The 14,302-nt window shown below is 36.4% G+C and overlaps 1 protein-coding gene across 4 annotated transcripts in view; it reads left to right on the top strand.

The window, feature by feature from the left end:
* Positions 1 to 3,794, top strand: part of TSC22D2 (TSC22 domain family member 2) — a 45,793-nt gene extending 41,999 nt beyond the window's left edge. For all 4 annotated transcript variants that reach the window (XR_011251113.1, XR_011251112.1, XM_069562768.1 and 1 more), the window contains 2 exons: positions 1,087 to 1,138; positions 2,087 to 3,794. Coding sequence is in view for 2 of the 4 variants with exons in the window: in XM_069562768.1 (XP_069418869.1) it covers positions 1,087 to 1,138; positions 2,087 to 2,347 (313 nt within the window). In the remaining 2 variants the exon portion in view is untranslated. The remainder of the gene's footprint in view (positions 1 to 1,086; positions 1,139 to 2,086) is intronic.
* Positions 3,795 to 14,302: the final 10,508 nt, after the last annotated feature.

The raw sequence follows: 14,302 nt of genomic DNA, 5'->3' as shown, positions 1-14,302 counted from the left end.
TTTACTGATGTAGGGTAGTGAGTAACAAAACCAGGACTGTAACCATGTCTACTTAGATTACAATATAAAACGTACCACTACGTCAGATAGGATATTTCTGAGCTCAATCTGATGGTGAGGGTCCCCATCATCTAAAGTAAAATAGTCTTCAGATATATTAGCACCTAAATTTATCACTAAATATTAAATGAAGAATGTGTAGTAAAGTTTTATATAAAAATAAAGACCTTTTCCTGTATTGAAACAGTAGATTAATATATCAGATTTAGAAATATCTAATAACTGTTCTTTAAAATTTACAAAAACACCAAGAAAAGGATATAGGTCCTTGCTATATACATAGGAAAATATAAACTGCCAAAGAGGATAATTATTCAGCCTTCTGTGTCATTATCATATACATCTAAAATGATACTTGAACTTGAGATATACTTACCAGCTAAACTGTTTCCAATTGTTTCTAGGAAAATTTGGTCTAAACCACATACCTTAGTTGGTGATTTTTGCCAGGTAGCAAGCTACAGTCAAAGCATGCAGGTCTGCCAGACATTTGAGTTCCTTGTTAACCAACCCTCCCAAGTATTGTTTGTCCAAAAGCCCTCTGAATCATTTCTACAAGCCAGTTTTTAAAATTTAAAAACGAGATATTAAAAATATAAAAATCTATAGGAGTAATCATCTGAATTTACTGCAATAAGTAACCACTAAAATTTTTGCATGAAAGTTAATTAGAACATACAGTTAGTAAATGAAGAGATGTGGAGCAGATACTGCTCATTTGAAATATATCTAAATTGAGAACTCCTGGATAGAACTGGGAGTTAATTTTTAAAGTAGCATATATATTTCATAGGCAAGTTGGAAATGTTGAAACTACAAAGGATTTTTAGAAATCACCTATTTGCTGAGATCCTCATTTGCAAAGTGAGAGCTTTGAGTATGAAATTCTGAAAATAGACTAATAGTCTATTTTAAATTACTATTTTGGTTTTAAGTAAAACACAAATGTTTTTATTTACTTTAAGAGTTGGAAGGGAGCTTACGTTTTCTTAGAATAATTTAATGAAATATTCTAATTTTTTCCAGTGCATCTGGGGGAGGTGGTGTAGCCATTGACAACAAAATAGAACAAGCAATGGTAAGTAAAAATTTATAGTCTTCTCATTTCATACATTCTTGGGTTTTATCAGTCCTAAAAAACAAGTATCTAATTTCTTTAAACCAAGATGACCAAAGTATATTTTTCAATAATAAGATTTAGTTGAAAATGCTAAAACATTGAGAATTTTTAGTCTAGAAATACCACTGGAGTAAATACTTTTCCTACTTGAACATCTTACATTTCATGTTACGCTATTGATAAGGACCATTTGGGGGGATGTATATAATCAACATGCATTTGATCCCCTAAATATCTCAGCATCAAGAATAACTTAGAGACCTGGACTTTTCTGGTGGTCCAGTGGACAGAGAGTGTATTACTCAGCTTTAATAAAGAGACTTGTTTCTGTTGACTCTGGTTCTGATTTCTGCTGTTACTTTCAGTTTTTCTTAAAGATTTATACTCAACATTATAAAAAGTATTTGGATTCAAGTTATTAAAACTATAAATAGGTTGTCAATAAAGGCCATTAGTCTGCTTTTTTTTTAATCCTAAGATTTTGAAGTTGGAAATTGCAGGTCACTTTATTTTTTAAAGCATTACTATAACTAGTTTAATAGCAGTTTAGTTTCCTTTGTTCTCTTCATCTGACATCTAAGTATATGATTTTAAACTTTTTTTTAATTCTAAGCTTTATTAATTGAAAATTTAAGGAGCTGGTATTTTTTTTTTAATCACTCCAGACTTTGAAAAGAAAATTTTGAACTTGCTGCCCCAGTTGGGAACTAGATTTTTTTCCACCCCATCTTCCTCAGGGTTGGTCAGGAAACAGTAGAAACATAAAAAGCAAGAGCAGGAAAATTAGCATAAAATAATCTTGTGTTTATAAGGCACAACACAATCGTCTTGTGTTTATAAGGAGAACCAGATAGCAGCTCCTTCCCCTTTCACCCTTTTTGACATTCCTAATTTTGTTTTTCACAGGATCTGGTGAAAAGCCATTTGATGTATGCAGTAAGAGAAGAAGTGGAAGTTCTAAAGGAACAAATAAAAGAATTAGTTGAAAGAAACTCTTTACTTGAACGAGAAAATGCACTGTTAAAATCTCTTTCAAACAATGATCAATTATCCCAACTCCCAGCCCAACAAGCCAATCCTGGTAGCACTTCTCAACAGCAAGCAGTGATAGCACAGCCTCCGCAGCCAACGCAACCTCCACAGCAGCCGAATGTCTCCTCAGCATAAAGCTTTCTTGCCTCATTGAGAAAAAAACTGAAAGCAATCTATCCTTGTGTGCCACTGGTGTTCTTTCCACTTTATACGAAAGCAAGTAGCCATGCTTCAGTTGTGTGTTTGGCCCTTTCAGTATTAGACAATCATTCTACAAGAGCTTTTCCTCTCTGAGATGTCATGCAGCGCTGTTGGTGTCCAGTTTCTGTCATCAGTACACAAGGAGAGTAATAGATGAGGTGTATTAAAGTGAGCAGAGTTTGCATTTTACCTGGTGCACACGAGTAGGGTCTTTTAAGAGCTTTGGTGGCTCTCCCATGTTTCCTATTACCCATGGATTTACCCTGAGCCTTTCTATCATATTATAAATAACAGTTCATCTAAAGAGCCACTTTTCTTTCAATATCAGTAACATTTGCCTACATAAGTTTTCATTTATTTGTGTTTTATTTATTACAGGGCTGCTATTTTCATAATGTACATGAACAATGTCACAGAACTTTTTTAATTTTTTGAATAATTATAAGTATCAGTAAAGGAATTGAAAGACAGGATTGCATTTAATAGATAAAACGTTTAGGCAATAATTGAACAAAAGAATCCTGGCATATTTCTAACACTAATGGCAATTTACCTTCGGTATTTATTTTCAGTAGTAAAGACCCAGCTTGAATGTAAATTTTGTATAGTGTAAGTATGAAGAACATAGTGCAGCTGTACAGGTAGTCACCAGTTATTGTGATATAATGAATAATTGGGCTATTTTGATGAAGAAAGCTGTTCATTTGTTTCTACTTTCTAATAGAAATTGCCACGATTCCTCTGCTTTTTGACATTTCGTATGACTTTTTTCGGGTGGGAATAAAAAGCTGTGAAATTGTTCAACCTACTTTGTAACCAAAGAAGCAAAGCTGTGTAATGGAGTTTTGTTTGTTTTCTTTTTTTTTATAATGCACATTCTTTATGTATTTTTATTTAGTGTTTTCTCGGTCACAATTTTCTTTGCTGTCTAGCATGATCTGCATGACCTATAATCTTTGAACCACTTTCGTACCTCATGTTTTTATCCAGCACTCTTATTGTAATATGTACTAGTCTGTGAACAATGTCAAATAAAAAAGAACGAACAGGTAGTGTGGTGGAGCTGAGCTAGTGTATTATACACTAGTTGTAAAAATAAAAATGAAGTGAGCCATCTTTTGTTCATTTAAAATGGTGTTTTGAATTTCGTATGCAGAAAACGTTTTGTTACATTGCAGATTTTAATGTATTTAATAAATGCAACATGCAGATTAAGTGCAGTGTATACTGAGTATTTAAATTAAAATGTACATTTCATAAATACAGTTTCAAGAGAAAGCATCATTTTGTGTATACTAACACATTAAGTGTATGTCAGAAATTGATGTATAAATATATATTTTAACACATTTTCTGAAATTAAACTGCAGTTTTGTTGAAATATTTGGCTCTATATGTGTTCAAAATTTAATTTGATTAGATTTGTATTTTCACAGTTCCAGATATTCCTTCAATGAAAACCTGTTACTAATGACTTAAGGATGGTTCTTAAATCTTCAAGGTAAAATAACTTAAAGAATGCAAGAACAGTGAGCAATATTTGTACTCGATACTCATATTATGTCAATGACATTTAAGTAGGAAATCCTTGTCTACCAAAACTTTTACTTGAATTCAGAAAGGTGCCTGTAGAAATTAAGATGCTCTATATCTATAGCCAACTAGCTAATCAGGAGTTACTGAGAATCAATAATTAGCTCTCTGCATTAAAAGAAGACAAATGTTGTTTATTTAAAATAAAAAGCCACAAACTAAATGCATAAAATCGGAGTGTACATGGAACTTCCAGTTATTTTATATTCTACTTATGCTGCAGGATATATTCACTAAAAACAGAACTTTAATGTTAATAGAAATAACTAAAGGAACTTAAGTCCTTAGGCTTGAAGAAGCAACCCGAAGATATGGAGTAAGATTGCTAAGTAGAGCTGTATCAGATGAGTTAGGAAGTGAAACTTCCATGTTGGAATGTTTACCAAAAGGCTCTCCGGGTGTGCCCCTGAAGTTCAAACAGTATATTTAATACAGGTGGAGAAAAACTAGTATTAGAAAAAGTTGGAATTTTTGTGAAAATATCTATTTTGGTGTTGGGAGTAGAAAAACGCTATAATTCCTAAGTAATAGTCATAAAGGAAATGATTCATATGTTTAAAATGGTAATTAAAAGCAATTATTACGATTACATTTTTTTTAAATCACAGTAGAATACATGAATAGTTCACAGAAGAAATAAATGGCAGTTTCTAAGGGTTTAACCTCTAGTAATCTAAAAAATACAAATTAGTATTTAACAAAATTATTTGTCTTTAAATAGCAGGACCTAATGTAGAAAGGCAAGCTTTCTGTAAATGTCTAAAAAGTAAGTTGGCAAAAATGTACTGAGCCTTAAATATTAACAAACTTCAATTTAATGACATGAGAAGATAACTAATGGTGCCATGTTCAAAAAATGCAAAACGATAGTAGTGCCTGTTGTTTGCTTCCCAACTCCCCTGCCTTCCCTTTGGACTTGTGGAAGGAAACCTGTATATCCATACCTACTCTCATGAGTCCCCCACTCCAAAGTCAGGGACAACTTAGCGTGGAAAATCTATATGCTTGTCTGCATCAGATAGACTGTATTTTAAAGCAACATCAAGCATTCCTCCAATTGATTAAATCTTTAAATTTCAGTTTTACCTCTGATATTTAGGGTCTCCAATTAACATAGCTGGAATATCAATTTACTAAGATGCTAGTTTAGGAGCACAGTCTTTGTATGAATGCCATCTGTAATTTTCTCAGTGAAATGCTCATAGGCCAGGGTACCACAGAGGTTTTCTGTTTATTTACTTTAGCCAACTGCAGAATCATAGGACATTTTGTTTCTGATATGGCAATATGTACAAACTTTATTGCCCCCCCCAAAAATTAGGTAGCTACAATGTTATTTTATAGCTTACTATACCACCCCCCAAAAAAGGGGTTGCGAGATATACATGGTTATTTTAACTCATAATTTTTTGTCCAAAAATAGCTGGATATTGCCAATTCTATTTCCAATGTTCTGAACCTAGCATAACAAGTATAAAGACAGGAATGCTTTATTATCAAGCCCTCAATGATGGCCAATTAAAACTCATTATTCTGTCATGGGTCAGAGATGAGAGTATTTCTCCAAGTTCCAAACACTAGTCATTTCTGGACCTTTAAAAAAAAAATGGAAGGGGGAAAAGGGGTGCAGTGTACTTAAGATTATAGTAACCAAAATATCTGTTCATGAAAATTCTTTGTAGAACCAGAATTAAAATATCACTGGATTTTCTGTAAGCAAATTTTTAAGATGAAGTTGGTTTTTTTTTTAAGGAAGTTATAGCTCAGTGGCAGGCACTTTGTGATGTGACTCAATTCTCTTTAATAATTGGAATTCAATTGAAAAGGACAAAGCCCACCCTTCAACATTCAGAGTTTAAGGATATAGACAAACCAAGAGATACAATGGCAATAATAAAGATCTGTTATGCACTATCAAGGATGGCTTTGTTAGGGAAGATTTCTCAAAGAGGTGACACCTGAGTCTTGAAGGTCACAAAAGTAAAACAGTGCTCAAAGAGTATGAGCAAGGCTTGTTTCCTAGGAGGCAGGCAGTCAACGACTGCCTCACTCAGCTGGGTAGTCTGGCATCGATTAGGAAAGCAGGAATGATTTCGTGAATTTAAGCAATTGGATTGTAATTAGAATTTCATTTCAGAAAAATCAATCATTCCAGCAGTGCATAAGAGGTCGTTGAGGGGTAAAACTAAAAGCTGACATAATTTAGGAAGGACAGTAGTATTAACGTAAAAGAAATGATGGATAGGCAAAATTGCATAGGCCATCTGACATTCATGAAGGAAGTTGGTCGTGAGTCTTTCTGTATCATCTTTGCCTCCATGATGAACATTGCATTCCTAGAATCAGGTGCCTCTTGCGCCAAGGAAAGATCAGAGAGAACTCTAAGTCTTAGTTTGAGTAAGACTTTTGCTTCCATATATCTCTATGAAATGAAAGTCTTTGTTTCCTGTTTAAGGAATTTCAAGAATTTAAATAAAGGGTAGGGGGGACTAGATCAGCCTTGGCTGTCTTTTAATGCCTTTGTGTAAATCCAGTCCTAAAGGTAAACCAAATTTAGCCCTTTTATAGTGACTAGGGATTAGAGTGGCCCAGAAGGATGAATTCAAGGTGTGTCCCTCAGAGCTCTCTCTTCCTCCCCAGAAAGGATAATATGGGTTCTACCTCCATGGCAGACATTTGACAACCCAAATCAGAATGGGTTCTGCTAGGCTGTAGCCTTTCATTCTTTGACACAGTTCAGTTCAGGTTTCTTTCTGCCCTATGAGCCCCTGCCTAAGCAAAACTGGACATTTTCTTCCACCTCCTCCTGGCTAGTAATCCGTGTTTCTATATTCTAGCAATACTAATAGTTTCTTATTTAGAGATGTATATTTACATCCTGTTTTTTTCCCTTTTTTGACTTTCCAGAATGCATTCCAGTTTCATTTATTTCTCTAGCAGGTTTCAGAATTTTTATGGTAAGATCAGCTCTTTATAAGCATGTATTCCTTTCATCAGTAGAGAGATTCTTGTAAAAGTGCTTCTTAATGATTTCCTTCAGTTCACTGCAATTGGATTGACATGTGTTCACAAATAAAAATGGTAAGCGGGGCACTATACAAAGAAAGTTAAAGGTCTTAGATGGCCTTTTTGTTTTTAGCAGAATCATCAAAAATAAAAGTAAGACAGCCTTTCAGGATTGATAATGGTAAAGTAAGAAGCTGCTATTTTGCACTGGCACAATCTACTTGGCTCATAGAACTTGTTCAACATTCTTGGACCATGTAAGTTAGATTTATTTTTCCTTCTCCTCATCAGGGAAACTGATAGATTAAATAGTTCAGGGAGTTTTCCCAAGGTCTAATGACTTAGATTGAGCTATTAAACAGAGCATTGAAGTTTATGAACTAAGGCATTACCCATGAGAGCCAAAGTCACTCCTCTGAAAGAAGGAAAAGGTGTGCTAACTTTGATCCTAAAAATGACTGAATTTTAAAATACAGCACATGTAACTTTTACTTTCCCATAAAAAGTTGAATTTACCTTTTTAATTCATTGTTTTGCACGCCTGATATTTTTCTGTATAACAACCATAAAGTATGCTTGCCCACTTAAATTCAGAATGTTTTCCAGATCTCAGTTCTCGCTGTCATTTAGCAGGCAAGCAGTGTATCTATAGATAGATCATACCTGAGGCAGTCCATGAACAGCAAGGGAACATTTTTCTCACATTTGGGTGTGAACTGTCAGGTCAGTGTCTAGTTCTAGTGTTCCTACTTTAAGAAAACAATAAAAATTCACAAAATATATATAATTTAATCAGGCGGCAGATGGGCAGAAAAAAATATGCATAACTTTGTTATGCCCCTAAATTTTTTTTTTAGAAACTTGAGTTTTGTTTTTTTTATTTTATAGGAACACTATTGAAATACAATTCAATTCTAGTTCAAGTCAGGCACTGCCTGCAGCCTGAATGGAATGTTTGGGAGTAGAAAAATGAGGCATGATTTAAACACTTCAGGAGTTCATGGTCCAATGTAAAAGTAAAAGAGCATCACATTGTTTTTCAAAGTATATCTCATGATTTGTGGACCTCATTTCATTTGTGGAATGAAACATTCTTATAAATGAACAGTAATATTGCCATGCCATGTGAAACCCTTTGACATTACCAGGAAACAACTTGAAATCACCAAAAAGCTTTAACATCAAATACTAGAAAGAGGGGACCTGGCGAAAAGACCTTCCATCTCTATATTTAGCCTGCAAGGTATCCCCTAAGAAAGGAACTAGTCTGAAAGAGAAGTTTACACGTTTCTTAATACTCTAAGTTTGTAGATAACAGAATTGATTTAAATAAAAAGAATTCTTGTATCATGAATTATATCCTCTATTGTCTCATAAACAACACATTCATTATCTTAGCTGACAAAATCAGCTACCATTCAGTGAACCAAGTTAATAATAACTCAGGTACCTAATACCAAAATGAAATCTGATTAAAGCTGAGAATCCAGAAAGAAACACTCATGTGTTGAGTAAATCATAAAAGTGACATTTCAAATCAATAAGGGAAGAATGGATTATTCAGCAAATAGTACTAAGATAACATAACCTTTTGGTAAAAAATAATTTTAGATCTCTAACTCAAAAAAATTAATTCCAGTAGGACTCACGCTTTTTGGTCACATACACATATTTAGAAATATCCCTATGAAAGTACGTAAGCAAGAAGTTTTGCAAGTAGATTGTGAAGAGATGCCCAACTTTAAACAAATAAGGGGAATGTACATTAAAACACAAGAGATATCTCAGATCCAATTGGCAAAATATTTAAAATATAAATCAAGAGTGTGAGGAAACAGGATTCCTACCTTACCAGGGAGCATATAAATTAGCACAGCCACTTCTAAAGACAACCAAATGGTATCCATTACAATTTTAAATTCACATGCCCTATGACCCAATATTTTTCCATTTTTAATGAAACACACTTTACACACTTTTATTCATAATGTAGCTTCTATGGTGATGTCTGTTGTTCCTTTGGTTGTAACTATAAAACTGGAAAAACCAAAATATGCATCTAAGGAATGGAGCATGGTACGTGTTATACATGGTACATGTTATAGATAGGCATCAGTGAAAAAGAATTGAGAGTCCTACATGCACTGACATGGAAAGATCTCTTAAGATACAATGTTAAGCTTTTTAAAAGTTTAGGGGAAAATAGAAGGATAATACATGAAATACACATGGTACCACTGATGTTAAAACACATACCACACCCATTCACACAAATACTGTATAGTGTACATCTTAAGTACCTAATTGTGTATTATAAAAATGTATAGAGAAGGTCTGGAAGGGTACTAACCAAACTGTTCACAGTAGTTTGGTGGAGTGCATTAGCTTTACCTGTAATGTTTGATGTTTTTGAGTATGCGTTCATGTATTGTTTGTGTAATGGACCAATTAATAAATTAGAAATAAAATAAAATAGAAGATGTTTTCTTCTTGTCTGTTGCTAAAGTCTCTCCTGGTGCTTTGGATCTCAGCCTGGCTCCCCACAATTGCTTTCCCCTCAGTTCTCTCCCATTTCTTTTCCTTGGCTCTCTCCTCTGGCTTCATGGCATCAATATTTACACAGGCTCGAACTGGTAAACAAACGACAAGTAACCCCTCTTCCCCAACTAGGAATGTGCCTCCTCCGCTTGCCCTCACTGTTCCTTCTGCCTTCCTACTTCTTTGCCATTCACTGCATGTCACACACAATCTGACTGAGTCCCCACTGTGACCCCAAACCATTTTTGTCATGATCACCAATGGTCACTTTGCTACTAATTCCTTTCAATGCATTTCATTCTTACCTTATTGAACTGTTTTACCTAATTTCAGCTTCTTATCATTTGTTTAGCCTAGTAGATAGTTTTCTATCTCTTCATTTTCCTCCTTTTCATTTTTTAAGGGTTTCTCTTGTAATATATGTGTGTGTGTGTGTGTATACATATATATGTGTATATATATACGAAGTTGAATTTTTTTAACCCAATCTGTCTTTTGGGTCTGGGGAAAGGCAGCCCGCTTAGCTTACAGGATCTTAGTTCCCAACCAGGGATTGAATCCAGGCTCTCTGCAGTGGAAATGAGGAGTCCTAACCACTGAACCCCCAGGGAATTCCCCAATCTATATTTTAATAGATTAATTAGCTGTTTCCATCTATTATCATCACTGGCACTTTTAGATATGTTTCTGCCATCTTGTTTTGTGTTTTCTCCTTGAAATGTTTTTTAGATTCCCGCCCCTCCCCTTCTTTTCCCCTTTTCTTGCCTTTTGTTTTCTTATTCATTTTTATCTCTTCTAAGGGTTGGGAAGTTATACATTCCATGTCCATTCTTCCAGGGGTTTATCTTACAGGTTTTATCATTTTGTTGTGGAAATTTTCAATTATGTACAAAAGTAAACAGCATAATGAATTTCTATGTACCTATCATTCAGCTTAAACCATTACCTAATCTTCTGTTATTTACACTTGTGCCCCATTTCCCCCATGGACCTCTGGATTATACCGAAAGAAATTCAAGATACCATAACACTTAATATATTTTTAAAATAAAACATCTTTAAAATATAAGGTTTCTTTTAAAAAATAACTGTACTATTATTCCACTACAAAAGTAACAATAATTCTTTAATATCATTAAAAATAGTCAATGTCTATGTTCCTCTGCTTATCTTAAATTTTTTTCATAGTGCATTCATTTGTTTGAATTTGAATCAAAATAATGTCCATACTTTGCAATTGGTTGGCATGCTTGTTAAGTCTCTTTTAATCTACAGATTCTTCACTCCCCTCTTTTCCTTCTGAAATTAAAAATCAGAGTTGTTTGTCCAACAACTTTCCCAAGTTTTCCTGATTACATTCTTGTAGAGTCACTGATCCCTGCATTTCCTGTAAATTAGTTAGATCTAGAGGCTTAATCAGATTTGGGTTCATATCTTATCAAGATTAATTCATAAGTAGTGGTGTATACTTCCATCACATAAGGTCTGGCTATCCCTATTTTGTGATTATGGCAGCACTGATAAGCATTACCTAGACCCATTAACCTATTAACTCTCTCGTTCCTTCTCACTCATTAGCAAAACAGTTTCTCTAGAGAGAAAATGACCCTTTTTAATTATTCAATGACCTTGAAAAAGTGAAAGTGAAGTCACTCAGTCGTATCCGATTATTTGCAACCCCATGGACTGTAGCCTACCAGGTTCCTCCATCCATGGGATTTTCCAAGCAAGAATACTGGAGTGGTTTGCCATTTCCTTCTCTAGGAGATTTTCCCGACCCAGGGATTGAACCCGTGTCTCCCGCATTGTAGGCAGACGCTTTACCATCTGAGCCACCAGGGAAGTCACAGTGACCTTGAGGCACAGTTCATATAAAGAGGTCAGGGACTTAATTCTTTCCTTTAACTTCTCAGTTTTCAAAATAATAAGTTGAGTATCTAGAAAGGAATAAAAAGTAAATGAGTGATTGAGGAAGACTTCCTTAATATTTTATTCTGAGAAGAAGAGAGAATAAAGGGAGTTGATCTGGGATGGTCTATTTCAGAGGCTGGTAGGGAGACACCAGGAAATAACTACTCCCAAAAAGCTGAGGTTGGGAAATGGCAACCTGAAAACTTGTCTTTACTGCTGAGTCTGGGAGTAACTTGTGAGTCAAGAGTACCTTGAGGGAATAGAGACAGGAAGCCCCTATCTGGGCAGCTTGGGGGCTGGGTCAGAGCAGCATACAGAAAAAGCAGGTCAGGGTGCCCTGAGGACCCAGGGAGTGCAGAAGAGTTACACAAACGGAGTCCTGGATTATTGTGTGCTTAGTCTATGCCAAATGGAGACTGGAAATACTCTCCTTACAAGCTGACGACAAGCCAGGAAGTTTCCTAAGAAACACAGCATGGGATGGGTAACATTTAGCTTATGCCGCATTTTCTTCTAGCAAGGCAATAAAATCAACGACACTGGTGCCCATGTGTTCTGTTTATTGCCTTTGTTAACCATGTCTTGACTCTTTACAAGGATCAATTTATTATTCTGTGATCTTCCCCTGGACACAAGAAGAGACTTCAGTATTGAGACATGAGCTTAAGCACCTCCTAGTAATCACTCCTCTCATCCTCCTGTCTTTCACCATCCTCTGGCCCTTTCCTCTCCCCTCTCCCCACCCCACTGTCCTCAGTAAACAAATGCTCTTTGGGAAAGATTGAGAAGGAACCTCTTCCCAGAAATACCAGCATCTTTTTAAAGGGGACTCTTGAAGGCTACCCCATCCTGCTCTCCAGAGAGAATGAGCAAATAAAAATGGCACCAGCTGCAGAAACACGGCCAACCCCCGGCTTCCAGTGACCTTGAGTTCCAAACCTGTGAGTTTTGGCTTTTTCCCTGCCTTCAGCTTTCTGAACCCGTCCAGCTCAGCATTAGGTAATCTCTGTGATGATGGCTGACTCATCTGGGAATGCAGTTTTCCTGGAGGTTTGCTTTGCTCAGATAATCACACCTTGGGGGGCGGGGAACAACAAAAACTGGTTAACAGAGGCTTCTACCCCTGGATATTCAAGAATGTTGCTGGCACAGGGTGAGGAATCTCAGGGGGAGAAAGAGAAAAGACATCCGTGTTCTGGAACCAACGTGTGGGATATAAAGTTGTTATTTAGTCGATAAGTCATGTCCAACTCTTCTGCAATCCCATGGACTGTACAGCCCGCCAGGCTCCTCTGCCCAGCGAGAATCCTGGATTGGGTTGTCATTTCCTTCTCCAGGGGATACTCCCAACCCAGGGATGGAACCAGAGTCTTCTACATTGGCGGGCAGAGTCACCTGGGAAGCCCTGGAAATAAGGTGAAGAATCCAGAAACCATGGGGCAGGAAGGTTACAATACTTCAAGCCAGAAGCTGAGTGGTATGGCACTGAAGGAGAGGACTTCCGTGCTGGTACAGTGGATGACAGGCCACCTGCCAACGCAGAGGACACAGGTTCAGCCCTGGGCCAGGAAGTTTTCACCTGCTAGAGGGGCAACCACTGAGTCCATGCTGCAGAGCCTTCCAGCTTCAGCTGCTGAGCCCACGTGCTGCAACTACTGAAGCCCATGTGCTTAGAGCCCGTGCTCAGTAACAAGAGAAGACACCACAATGAGAAGCCCACACAGCTAGGGAACAGCGCCCGCTCGCCGCAACCGGAGAAAGTCCACACACAGCAAAGAAAATCCAGTGCAACCAAAAATAAAAATAGTAATAAATAAATACTTAAAAAAAAAAAAAAAAAAACAAAGAGAATCCCTCCTTTGCCATTCACAGCCGAGGACCTTCAAGCCAGATTGCCCTCAAAGGTAAGATCTGTGCGTGCAGGGACTTCACCTTAGTTGTACGTTTGGTACCTAATATTGTTACTAAATGGATAAATGAACAAGGGCTTGCACGTAGGTTACACATTTCTTTATTTTGAGTGTTCTGATCTGTAAACATAGCCTGAGATAACAAGTCCTAGGCTTGTTGTGAGGATGAAACAAGGTGAAATACATGCATTGCTTAACTGGGACCCGGCCCATAGTGAGCACTTCTCAACCAAAAGCCCTAGGAAAAGATTGGGTGATTTTTAGGATCTGAGAATAGCACCCATGATAATAGAGGTCACCTAGATAAGTTAAACCACCTTCTAAAAGTCTTTTTCCCCCTTTATCTCATTAAATCCTCACAACTATCCTAGTAAGTCTTGGGAAAGCAAATATTTTGCTCATTTGACAGATAGGGAAACAAGTGTAGAGAATCCAGAGAGAGATCTTGTAATCTGCGTAAGAGCTCAGATCTGGTTAGCGGTAGAACTAGATTCCAGGCTATGGAAAAAAACCACATCCCATGTTTTTGTTCCCATTGTACTTAAGTGAGTTAGACACCAGAGGAAGAAAAAGCTCCTTTTTCTAGAACAAATTACATTGAAGCTATACACAAATTATTCCTATTCATTGATTCAGCTATTTGATTTCATCGAGGCAGGGCTATGATTCAAAAGATGGCCATGTGGCAGCCTGAATGGAAGGGGAGTTTAAGGGAGAATGGATACATGTAAATGTATGGCTGGAACTATCGCAACATTGTTAACTGGCTATACTCCAATATAAAATCTAAATCTGACTCATCCTCAACCCTAGTCTGCAGAGTTAATCTCTGCTAACAGTTTTTTCTGCATATAATTAAGAAATACATGCATATACACATTTTGTGGGGTTTTTTTAAACATAAATGGGATCATACTAAACATACTCTTCT

The sequence above is a fragment of the Ovis canadensis genome, chromosome 1, assembly GCF_042477335.2.
Source record: "Ovis canadensis isolate MfBH-ARS-UI-01 breed Bighorn chromosome 1, ARS-UI_OviCan_v2, whole genome shotgun sequence".
In the NCBI taxonomy this organism is placed as follows: domain Eukaryota; kingdom Metazoa; phylum Chordata; class Mammalia; order Artiodactyla; family Bovidae; genus Ovis; species Ovis canadensis.
This window is presented reverse-complemented; position numbering and strand designations above follow the sequence as displayed.